The sequence below is a fragment of the Protopterus annectens genome, chromosome 5.part0 (genome assembly GCF_019279795.1).
Source record: "Protopterus annectens isolate FY-2018-M chromosome 5.part0, PAN1.0, whole genome shotgun sequence".
NCBI lineage: Eukaryota > Metazoa > Chordata > Ceratodontiformes > Protopteridae > Protopterus > Protopterus annectens.
In genome coordinates this window covers 1,178,095,790-1,178,108,388 of record NC_056735.1, presented here as the reverse complement: position 1 = coordinate 1,178,108,388, position 12,599 = coordinate 1,178,095,790, and the positions used below count along the sequence as shown (strand labels likewise).

The 12,599-nt window shown below is 44.8% G+C and overlaps 1 protein-coding gene across 1 annotated transcript in view; it reads left to right on the top strand.

Moving 5' to 3' along the window:
* LOC122801582 (ILK associated serine/threonine phosphatase) overlaps positions 1 to 12,599 on the top strand; it is a 1,071,836-nt gene that overhangs the window by 696,301 nt on the left and 362,936 nt on the right. Inside the window, exon 10 of the mRNA XM_044071026.1 lies at positions 11,921 to 12,040. Coding sequence (XP_043926961.1) covers positions 11,921 to 12,040 — 120 coding nt within the window. The remainder of the gene's footprint in view (positions 1 to 11,920; positions 12,041 to 12,599) is intronic.

Here is a 12,599-nt window from a genome sequence, read left to right as displayed (position 1 = left end):
AAGCAAGCTATTTGCATTACCAGTTGTCTGCACTGCCCTTTGGCTTATCTACTGTACCCAGGGTCTTCACAAAGTGCTTGGCACCAGTAATTGCATTTTGCAGACAAAGAAACATTCATATTTATCCTTATCTGAACGATTGTAATTCGGGCAGAAAACAAGGAAACTCTTCTACAGCATCTGGCGTTTGTAAAAAGGCTTCTAACTTGTCTAGGGAACACCATAAATGAAAAGAAATCACAACTGGTACCCTCTCAAATAATTATATTTCTGGGTCCAAGCTTGAGTACAACTGCCCAGATGACTTACCTCACACCAGAAAAACAAATTCAATTGATGACTTACTTCAAACAAGTGGCCACAAAAACCCAGCTTTCTGCAAGACAAATTATGCAGGCCTTGGGGTTCATGGCTTCCTGCATTCTACTAATTCCATATGCAAGACTGCATATGAGGAAACTTCAATGGTACCTAAAAAGTTTATGGAGTCAACATTGTCACAGCCTGGAAACAATGATTCCCATCATTCCGTTCCTGCAGCAAGAGTTCCTATGGTGGGCAGAGGCCTGTCACCAAAACAAAGGACTGTCATTCATTCCACCCCCTGCCACCCAAACCCTTACTACAGACACATCAGATTATGCTTGGGGGGGCCCACCTGGCAGGGAGATGCATTCAGGGCGAATGGAGCCCAAATCAAATGCACCTACATATCAACCAGAAAGAGATGCTAGCTGTACAGAATGCTCTGACAGCCTTTAAGGACTTTCTTCATCCAGGACAACTACTGATAAAGACGGACAACACCACATTTATGTGGTACATAAACAAGCAGGGGGGTACCCATTCCTACCCCCTTTGCAGACTAGACATGGCTTTGTGGAACACAGCCTTGACTTACCAAATACATCTACAAGCTCAATTCCTGCCAGGAAAGCAAAATACTCTGGCAGACTAAGCAGAAATCTTATGGACTCACACAAATGGAAACTGGATCCACAAATATTCAGCATGTTGACATGAAAATGGGGGAGCCCAGACATAGATCTTTTTGCCTCTCCCCAAAACTATCAGTTGGACAAATTCTGCACAAGAATCAATCACAAAATAGCTTGGAAAGTGGATGCTCTATCCTTCAGCTGGAAAAACCTATCAGTCTATGCCTTTCCCCCTCTGCCTCTGCTCTCCAAGGTTTTACTAAAGGTCAGACAAGAAAAACCGAACATGATTCTGATTGCTCCAGACTGGCTTCGCCAACACTGGTACCCGCTTCTATGCAGTATGTCACACCTTCCTCCGTGGTACCTGCCTCAAGACACCTTATCTACTGTCTCAGCAGAACCATCAGATTCTGCATACTCAGCTCCAAACTCTGAATCTTGCAGCATGGCTAATCAACTAATTTCACCAGTTACGCCTCTCAGTAAACCTCTGATGGATGTCATTTTGGAGGCTAGAAGGCCTAGTACTAGAAAATCCTATGCTGATAAATGTAAATGATTCTGTGCCTGGAACCAAGCACAAGGAATAAACACAGCAATGCCCAATATTCCTCAGATTCTGCAATATTTAACTGAGATGCTTCACAAGGGCCTATCTTTCTCTTCTATAAAAATCCATGCCTCTGCAATTTTGGCTCATTACAATACAGAGCCTCCTCTCTTTTCTCATCCCCTGCTAAAGCAGTACCTCAAAGGGGCCAAAAATTTGAGACCTCCCAGGAGAGCACAAACTCCTGCACGGGACTTCAATTTTGTTTTGGAGAAACTCACCTAACCTCATTTTGAACCAGCTGCTACTGCTGGCATAAAATTTCTCTCTTGGAAGACCACTTTCCTTTTAGCAGTTACTTCAGCTAGAAGGATTTCAGAACTACAGGCTCTCATGGCAGTGGAACCTTTCATTATCTTTTATCTGGACAGAGTGACTCTCAGGACCAATCCATCCTTTCTGCCTAAAGTGGTATCTAGTGTTGCTCTGAATCAGACTTTTTTCCCAAATCCACAGAACAAGGGGGAGCGGAGTCTGCATTCATTGGATGTACACAGACAACAAAGATTCTACTTAAACAGGACAAAATCTCTAAGAAAATCTGAACAACTACTGGTGGCATTTGCTGCAGGGGCAGAGGGTAAGGCTATTTCAAAGCAGACTATTTCCAAATGGATAAGCCATTGTATTTGTTTCTGCTACATGCGCCATGGTAAACTTGTCCCCAAGGGGATCAGATCCCATTCCACCAGGGCTGCATCTACTTCTGAAGCCGTACTCAGAGGGGTTCCTATCAGAGACATTCTAGAAGCTGCTACCTGGAGCTCAGATCATACATTCAGCAAACATTACCATTTACCTCTCTTCTCTAAATCCAGAGCTGGCTTTGCCACTGCTGTCCTGCAGGGCCTTATAGCTGCTCCTAATTCTGTATAAATCCATCCTCCCAACCATAGCTTTGGGAATCTACCCAAATGTAATGACTGCAACAGTGAAACATGAAGAGCATAGTACAGTTGTGTACACTTACCATAAATGTAGATGTTTGAGTGTATTCACTGTTGCAGTCCTGGTTACCCACCCTCCATCTCCCTGTTTTTTTCTCTTACTATACCGCTCCTTTCTTTTAATATGCTTAAAAGCCTTTTTGGTGTATTTGCTTTTGATTGGAGGTATATTGCTTGTATTATAAATTATGTATTTATATATATATATATATATCCCCATTTGGGGGGCACCTGACATCTGAGGCAAGAAAAACTGATGAAAATGGCATCGGCTGCATGTTTTATACCCCTGACGTCATGGAAGAAGGGACAGCAACCAACGCAGGACCCAAGACTTTGTTAATCAGGCCGACTGAGGGCAACCTGCCAGCAGATTATCCAAATGTAATGACTGCAACAGTGAATACACTCGAACATCTACATTTATGGTAAGTGTACACAACTGTACTTTTTCTAGCTAGTCTTTTCCATTCTGATTCTAACTATTCCTCCATTAAGGTCCAACTGGTGGCCATATTAAACTTTCATATCAGTCATGGCAAACTTTGATTGCCTGACTGAGACTGTCCAAAGATTTTTGAAAGGTACCTTTTTGCTCAGGCCCCCCGTGTAACATTCCATTTCTCTGTGGGCTTTGCCCCTTTTGTAAGTGTTGATTAGGGCCCTTTTGAACCTTCTGTTACTCTTGACTTAAAGTTTTTCTCTTGGAAGACACTTTCTGCTGCAGTAACCTCAGCCAGGAGAGCTTTGAAACTACAGACCTTAATCAGCATATCCCCATACCTTGTTTTTCACAAAGGCAAGTTTCCTTGCAGATCAGTCCTGCCTTTCTTATTAAGGTGGCCTCAGAATAATTGATTCCATTACCAGTTTTCTTTCCCATCTTCAGTAACAGAGGTGAATGTATGCTTCATCGTTTAAAACCTTCATTGGCAACTACTGAGATTTTATGTGGATAGAACCAAATACTTCAGAAAATCAGATCAATTGAGTATCTTTTTCTAATTCTAAGCTTGGAAAACCAGTGTCTAAAGTGACCCTGTCCAGATGGCTTTCTGACTGCATTTCCTTTATTTATTCCATGCAAGCCCAGGTTCTTCCCCAGTAAGCCTAACTAAGGCTCATTGTACCGGCCTTCTTTAGACACACATCCTTGGATGAGATTTGTGCAGTAGCTATATGGTCTAATACTTGCCACACATTCAGTCCAGATCCAGGAACTGTTTTGGCGCCACCATATTGAGAAATATTCTCTTCTAATATCACCTAGCTGCTGGTCTGTGGCATCTGCTCCACAGATTGAGATGCACAGAAAAGACAACATTGAATAAGAAAGTTTTGTATTTACCATCATACTAGATCCTTGTTGTCGTCTTTCTTCCATCTCAACCATCCATCCCTCCCCCAATCCCCTGCCAAATTGTCATTGCTAGTTGTGATTCCTGACAGACTTTGCAGATTGGTCCAAAGTTTTTTATGAGACCGCTTGGCTTTTCCCTTGTTTTTCATTTTGGGGGGCGGGTCCTGTTGATATGACTCTAGTGTGATAAGCTGTACTCAATATGAGGAGCATTAGATATGCAGGGCATTATGGAAGGGGGAGATGGAGCTTTGACTATGAAAATTTGGCAAGGCTGTCTTCAGATCCAGTCTACCCACAGATTAAGAAGGATGGAAGAAGGCAACATAGATCTGGCAATGCGGTAAGTACATAACTTTTAATTTCATTTGACAAATGCTTTTCCTTATGAACTGTTAAAGCCCCTAACTGCTAGTCCGTTACGCTCTCCACAGTCATACGAGTGAAACATAATTGCTTTACTTGATGCTGTTATGAGGTATAATTTGCTGCAGTATGATCTCTTGCCACCTTGATATCATGTCATCTCTAGCCTCACCATCCATGTGCCCTTCTTTATTTGAATAACTCTTGTAACTATAAAGTTTCCTTATATTTGCATACCCCTAACGCACCTTCCTTTTTAAACAATGCTGTGTAGAAGTTTGTTTGGATTTGGGGGGGGGGGGGTATGTCGCACCAAAACAAATCTGACATGAACAGTGTGTAGATGACTTTGTAGTATATTAACTCAGCATATCGTCCAATGTATGAGGAGCTAGATTAGTTATAGCAATGGTTAAGCGATCCCATCAGTAAGTGCTTTACAGTAAATGTAAGTAAGTCAGAGTATATGATGGTGCGTAATGCAGAGGTTGCAGCTGCAGGTTTCTGGAATGACATTGTCTAGCAAACAGACTTACCTAGTTTTAATAGATATCAAGTTGATTTGCTTGCATACAAAGCTGGAAGTAAAATCAATGCATTTTCTCTTGCAGGAGTCCATTCCCTTTTTACCACCCTGATGTGACCTGTTTTGCCAAGTTTGTAACTGTAATATTGTATACAGAAGGAAAGTGTAATATAATGACCAATATTGTCCAAAAACAATTTATGAAAAAAGTGGCAGGGGTATGCATCTTTTCTAATTATGAAGTGCTGTAGCTGTTTAGACTGTTGTTATCCTATGATTGGCATATTTTAAATTTCGCTGAACAACAGACTGCTACTAGGACTAGAAAGATGAACACACTGCATAGACCTAAGGAGTAACCGTTTGAGTTTATTTACTTAAGTGAAAGAATGTTAGATGTTATGTAGTCCAATCTCGCCTACATTCTTACCTGTGGGTTCGGAGCCGAACCTCAGCTCCGACTCGGCCATACTCTAGCTTGAAGTCTTCAATTGGCTCGTGGCTGCAATGCACCTATCCCCAGTTCTCGTTTGCCGCTCGTACAACTCAGATGTGGTCTCACTCTTGACCGTGGCTATGTACAATTTTTCTAATTATTTTTCAACTTAGTAGCTCCAAAAGCTATTTTCATAGCTATTGTGTGTGTTTTGCTTCTGACGGTTCAGTTGAACTTTCTTGGTATCCCTTTTCCCTTGGTGTTTACGGGCTAGGCCCGTTTCATTTAGAGCACCTAGTCCTCCCCTGTTTTTTGTTCTTGTTGTGTAGCAGGTTGTTCCCTTCTGTTAGCGGGTTCTTTGTTGTGTGACTGTTTGTTGTTCCCCTTTTTTTTTTCCTGGGCTAGGCCCATTTAACTTAGAGGACCTAGTCCTCCCTGTGGTTATCCCGCGTTCTCTAGGCCGTTTAAGTTAGAGGCTCTAGTTTCCCACGCTCTGTTGTTTTCTGTGGTGAAGGTGCCCCTACCGTTTTCTCGTGTGTGTGTGTTCTTGCCTTTAACATGTCTAATGATTCTAAAGAGCACAGGCCTTCGGGCTTTAAAAAGTGTATTAAGTGTAACAACAAGATGTCTTTGACAGATGAGCACTGTGTGTGTGTGTGTGTGTGTGTGTGTGTGTGTGTGTGTGTGTGTGTGTGTGTGTGTGTGTGTGTGTGTATTGCTTGGGGACTATTCATTTACAGGAATCCTGCTTGTTCTGTCACGCTTTCAGCCCTTGCGTGCTGCAAGAGAGGAAGAACAAGCTAATATTAAGGGGATTGCTGAAACCTTCCTTTGAAGAGGATTTGGAGAGGTCTTCCAGTTCCAGGTATTCTCCTTCCAAACTGGACAAAATGACGGACAAAAAAATATTCCAAGAAACACTCTCCAGCTCCGTCAGTCTCCTCGGAGCTGCCGGAGAAAATCATTAGAACTACATTTGCTTCTTCGGCTCCACTGGCTTTGGGGCCGACAGAAGACAGTGCATCGATGATGTTGACATTGGCTCCAGGTTTATTGGAGCCGGTGACCGATTTGCCAGTTTGGAGCCGGTCTCCAGTTGTTCGACCGGTTTCTCCGACTCATAGGTCTCCCTCTATAGGGAGATCCAGATACCCTACCATGTCCTCTAGAACACTTTCCGATGACTATGTCGATAGAGTGGTGAGGAAACTGCTCCAGTCATCGGTGCTGGTTACATTGCTTTCGGCTCCGGCCTAGTCGTCTCCGGAGCCCGTCCTCCCTTCATCTTTGGCTGTTCCTCCTCCGGACCTTTCTTCGGAGCCAGATCTGTCGGTAACGTCTGATGCCTCAAGGTCGGTTCCAGTAGCCCCTTCTGGCATCTCTGCTCTGATTGCCACTCCGACCCCATCAGCACCGTCTACGGGGTCCAGGATTCACAGTTCGCCGGTCAGAGCTGAGAGGGAGATATCGGGTTGATCTTCGGCTCCGAGCCTTCCTCTCGGCGCTTCGGCTCGTGAGCATGGACCTGACATCGACTTCGGATCTTATCTCCTCAGCTCTGAGGGTGTCTTCTGCGGTTAGTCGAGCTTCGGAGCCAGGGGGATCAGCTTTCGAGATCATGAGGAGTGTGCTGGCCAGGTCGTCAGCCGCGTCTTACGGCACCAACACTCTTCCCTCTCCAGCACCGATATCAGTATCTGATTACCCTCTCTCTAGGGACAGCGGAGACCTAAGGCTGCAGGATACCTCCATGAGTGGTCCCCAGCTTTCTGAGGCCTCCCCGGATTTTTTACCTGAGGAGCCACCCAGAAAGAGTGTGTGCAAGGGGAAGCACATTGACTCCCAAAATGAGTCTCTCACATCTGACACCAACCTTGAGGAGTCAGAGGGGGTCCCCCAAGTCGTCTTCTGACGATATCTTTTTTTCAGATATCTTGGAAATACTGAGACAGAGAGGCGACTGGCCATCTAAAAGCTTTTCTGAGGAGGAGTCTGTGTTCCTGAAGGCCTTTGGGTCCCAACCCTCCGCCTCTTGGGTTTCTCCCCCATTCGACGAGCTCCTGGACCTCGTTTGTCAAAAGGTGTGGGAAACTCCAGACACTGTGGAACCGGTCCCTAGGAGACCCAGCAAGTTTTTGTCCGCTCCCCCTGATAGCTGCCATGGTTGTGGCAGCAGCCACCAAGAAGGAACTTGCAGAAACTTCATCTACCTTCCATCCCCCTAACAAGGAGGTCAGGGCTATAGACAGGTATGGGAAGCGTATGTTCTCTTCAGCGGCCTTTATCCTGCAGTCCCTGAACTATTTATCACATTTTACACTGCTCCAGAGAGATCTCCTAAAGGAGTTGGGTGATTCTCTACAGGGTAACGTTTCTGATGCTGTGGCTCAGAAAGTCAATGCTCAAATGTCTACCCTAAATTCTATTACCAACTCCTCCATGAGGCTGATCTCTTACGCAGCCGATGGAGCGTGCAGGGCTGCAGGTTCCGGATTCTCTCTTAGGAGACACTTCTGGATGCGCTTGTGCAACTTTGAGGAGGCTTTCAAGTCTACCTTCACCAACGTGCCCTTTGATGGTTCATCCTTATTTGGGACTAAGGTGAAGGACACTCTCACTAGGTGCGAGCAGGAAGGAAAAACCCTGTCTGCCGTGGGAGTCAGTTTTTCCATGCCTTCTAGACCTTATCCCAAGGGCCAGAAAGGTGGGAATATGTGGTTCAGAAAATCGCAGAGGTTTTTTCATGATGCATAGAGTGATTCCCCTTCCAGAGGCAGAGAAGGGGGTGGAAATTCAGGTAGATGCCACCCTAGAGGCAGAGGAGGCCCGCCTAACCAGGGGGACAGTGATTCCTTTCGTGGTTCTCCCTACCAGCGCTCCTGAGAGCAGACCCGACTGTGCGTCTCTGGAGCCATTCGGGGGTCGCAATTCTCTATACCCAGAAGCCTGGCGAGACATCACCCAAGACAAGTGGGTATTAGACATAATCCCCTTCTTTCATGTCCCCCTCCAAGCAAAAGAATCCCAGATGTCCCACCCAGTCAAAGGTATTCCGCAACCTTAGAAGTTCAAAAGTTGCTGTTAAAAGGAGCCATTCAGCCCGTCCCCTCAGACCAAGTAGGTTTAGGGACTTACTCCAGATTCTTTTTGGTGCCGAAAAGAACAGGGGACCTGAGACCCATTTTGGATCTCAGCCATTTGAACCTTCATGTAGAGAAGTCCAGCTTCTGCATGGTCACGTTACAATCAGTTCTCCCGTTATTAGGGAAAGATGTGTGGATGTGCTCCATCGACCTCAGGGATGCTTACTACCATGTAAAATAATGGACAGGGCATCCAGAAGTCATCTAAGCTTCCGGCTGGGAGCCAGTCATTTTCAGTTTCGCGCCCTGCCCTTTGGTCTCACCACAGCCCCCAGGGTGTTCACCAAATGCATGGCAGTGGTAACGGCTCACTTGAGACCTCTGGGATTCCATGTGTTTCCATACCTGGATGACTGGCTCCTGTCTGCCACCACCAGGCATTTATTACTACAGACCAGGGATGCCACTATTGCACTGTGCCAAAGTCTGGGAATTACCTTGAATTGGGAAAAGTCTGCATTGTTGCCCTCGCAGCGTGTTACCTTTATTGGTGCAGAATTAGACACGGTGCTCATGAGGGTTTTCCTGCCAGAAGAGAGAATTCAGGTTTTACAGCAGCAGGTCTACGCTCTACTACCACTGAAGAAGGTCAAGGCAAAAGTGGTCCTCAAGTTGTTAGGGACCAGGACTGCCACGATTATGATAGTTCCTCTTGCAAGACTACACATGAGGCTTCTTCAGTGGCAACTTTTTGCCCAATGGTCTCTTCAGCATCTCCTGCTCTCCCATCTTATTGTAATAACCGACAGGTGCAAGCAGGATCTGCGCTGGTGGCTTCAGACCAGCAATCTCAATGTGGGTATGCCTTTCGTTCTTCCTTCTCCAATTGCCACTGTGACCACAGATGCCTCCCAGATCAGGTGGGGGTGGCATTATCTCGGCAGGACAGTCCAAGGCAGGTGGCAGGAACACAAGATCCATTTGCATATAAATGTCTTAGAGATGAGAGCGGTGCTATTAGCGTTGCAAGCACTTCAAAGCTGTCTTCCTCATGGGACAATTGCAATCCACTCGGACAACATGTCAGTGGTCTGGTATTTGAACAAACAGGGAGGAACCAGGTTGTATCCCCTTTGCAGAGAGGCACTTCGAGTGTGGCAGTGGGCAGTATCTTCCCGGCGCTTTCTAGTGACAACGCACATACCAGGGAAGTCCAACATGATTGCTGACAGGCTGAGCAGAGCTATTCTGATGCCTCACCAGTGGTCCCTGAACAAACAAGTGGCGGAACGGATGTTCTGCAGATGAGGTTAGCCTTGCTGTGATCTATTTGCCAGCCCCCTCAATACCAAATGCAGCCACTTCACCCTTATTCCCCCAAAGGGGGAGTCACCCAGGGACGCTCTAGTTCACGATTGGTCCTCCGGTCTTCTCTGTGCCTTCCCTCCAATTCCCCTTATAACGAAGGTTATTCAGAAAGCACAGTCCTTGGGAAGCAAAATGATACTGAGTGCACCACACTGGCCTCGTCAGATCTGGTTTCCTTTTCTTCACCCTTATCTAATGGACGATCCGTGGATTCTGGACCCAGAGCCAGGTCTGTTGACTCGTATATCAGGGCAGTTCCACCCCTCCATTCAGACCCTCAGGTTGACAGCATGGCTGCTCCAGTTCCGTCCCTAGTCAGGCTTCATGATTTTTCACTGGAGGTGGTTCATATTTCTGTCTTCCTCCCACAAGCCTTCTACTAGGAAGATTTATTCCAGTAAGTGGAAGAGATTCTCCATTTGGGCTCATAAAAGGCAGATTGATCCCTATACAGCTCCCATCTCATCAGTTTTAGAGTTTCTTTCTCAACTGATTAGCCATGGATCAGCTGCAGCAACTATCAAAGTGCATTTGGCAGCCATTTCTACTTTTCATGTTGCTAATGAGCCCAATCTAATGGCGCACTTTGTAGGGCTTTTCTGAAAGTGACTATGCTACTTCGGCCTCTAATCTTTGATCCTGTAATGCCATGGGACCTTAATTTTGTGTTATAACAGCTTACCTCACCTCCTTTTGAGCCCGAGGCAACCTGTGTGACATTAAATCTTTGTCTTGAAAGACAGTCTTTTTGATAGCCATCACTTCGGCTAGGCGGGTCTCTGAACTCCAAGCTTTATCAGTTCGGCCCCCTTACTTGGTATTTCACAAGGATAGGGTTTCGCTAAGATCTAATCCTTCCTTTATGCCTAAGGTTGCTTCAGTGGTCAACCTCAACAAGTCCATCGAGTTGCCTGTGTTTTTCCCTGAATTCTCTAACAAGGCAGAATTTAAGTTTCATCAGCTAGATGTCCGCAGACAATTGCGTTTCTATTTACATAGAACAAAAGATTTTAGGAAATCTGATCAACTATTTGTCTCGTTTTCAGACAATAGACTAGGGACTTCAGTTTCTAAAGTAACTCTGTCCAGATGGATTTCTAGCTGCATTTCCTTCATCTATATACTTCAAACGGGAAGGAATTACCCTTTAAAGTAAAGGCTAATTCTACACGTTCGGTGTCTACTTCTACTGCCTTTCAGGCTAGGATGTCTATGGATGATATTTGTGCTGCAGCTACTTGGGCATCTCCTCACACCTTTATTAATCACTACAAATTGGATCTTGTATCAAGGGGCGGATCCTCATTTGGTTCCACAGTGCTCAGGAGTATTTTCCAGTGAGCCACGCAAAGTCTAGGTGCTAGGGACGCTATCCCATGGGTATAAATGTAGGCGAGGTTGGACTACATAACATCAAGATGTTATGTACTCACCATAATGTTCAATGTATGTAGTCCATCTCGCCTCACATTCTTACTAACCCACCCACCTACCCCCTCCTGGAGGACCTAGAGGTCGAGTCTCTGTTTTCAGCACTCCTTCTTGATGTGTTGAGTTGGTTCTTCCTCTCAGTGTGTTTGTGTGTGTGTATGTGAGCTCGCAGCAAACAAGATCTGGGGATAGGCGCATTGCAGAATGGGATACCTCTTAGCCACGAGCCAATTGAAGACTTCGAGCTAGAGTATGGCTGAGTCGGAGCCGAGGTTCGGCTCTGAACCCACGGGTAAGAATGTGAGGCGAGATGAACTACGTACATCGAACGTTATGGTGAGTACATAACTTCTTGTTATGGTTCGGTAAAAGAACAGGCTACCAGGGATAGTTTTCTGGTTTCTAGTCTCAAATCTTTTAAGGAAGCTTTAGATGACAACATGGACACTTATGATTTTTGTAACAGATCTACCTGAGTGTTTATTTACTCCTTCTCCTGTTTATGATGTCTGCACATGCTCTTACGATGAGTGCCTGACACAGCTGTGCTGACTTGTCCATTCCATGGTCAGTTGTTTAGTACTCAAGTCTTTATGCTGACTCTTGAGACATTTCCATTACAACAGAGTTTCAGACTGTGCTCCTTTGGGTAAGCGCATTTCACAGTGTAGTTTGTGCGATGTTTTCTTAACAGGACGTGCTCAGGTGTCAAAATTATTTTGCATTTCTGAAAGTTTTATTTGGGTAGTTTAAGCCTATATGTTAGCCACTCTGTTGTCAAAAAATTGTAGCTTTTTAGTGTTTTTTCCTGGTTCATAAAAGGTATGCTTATAAACTTCTTTTTCCCCATAGGGATGGTCGTGTAATGGGCATTCTAGAAGTGTCACGTTCTATTGGTGATGGCCAGTACAAGAGGCTAGGTGTAATCTCCCTACCAGATGTAAGGCGGTGTCAACTGACACCTAGTGACAGGTAAGAGCCACACTTGCATTAATTGTTTACAGCCTTTTTGTTGTGTTAAGTCAGAGTAGCCCCAGCTTAGCCTGCATTAGCAGTATTTTGTTTGTCAGTAAAAAGTAATAGAGTATAATACTGCCAAATGGTGCTGAATTGTATACAGCTTCCCATCTGTACTCTGCTGACACAGTACCCATCCCATTGTTAATGCCCATACCGCTGGTGACAAACATCAGTGTCCAATGTTATTTTAGGATTTTTATACTATTCAGCTTTTTTTTTTCCCTACATTAATTACATTTCTACTGCCATGGCCTCCAAAGCGTTTTGCTTAAGCAAAGCAGAAATGTGTTTTTTGCCTTCTGTTTATTATTTCATTGCTGCCTTTGTAGAAATGAAGTATCATTTTCTAGAGAATTTGTTTTGATGCTAGCACACAAGATCCCTTGACTGTGTGCTGCATCATTGTTCATGCTTTCATTACCATCAACAAAAAGTGTGTGTGTGTGTGTGTATGTGTGTATATATATATATATATATATATATATATATATATATATATATATATATATAT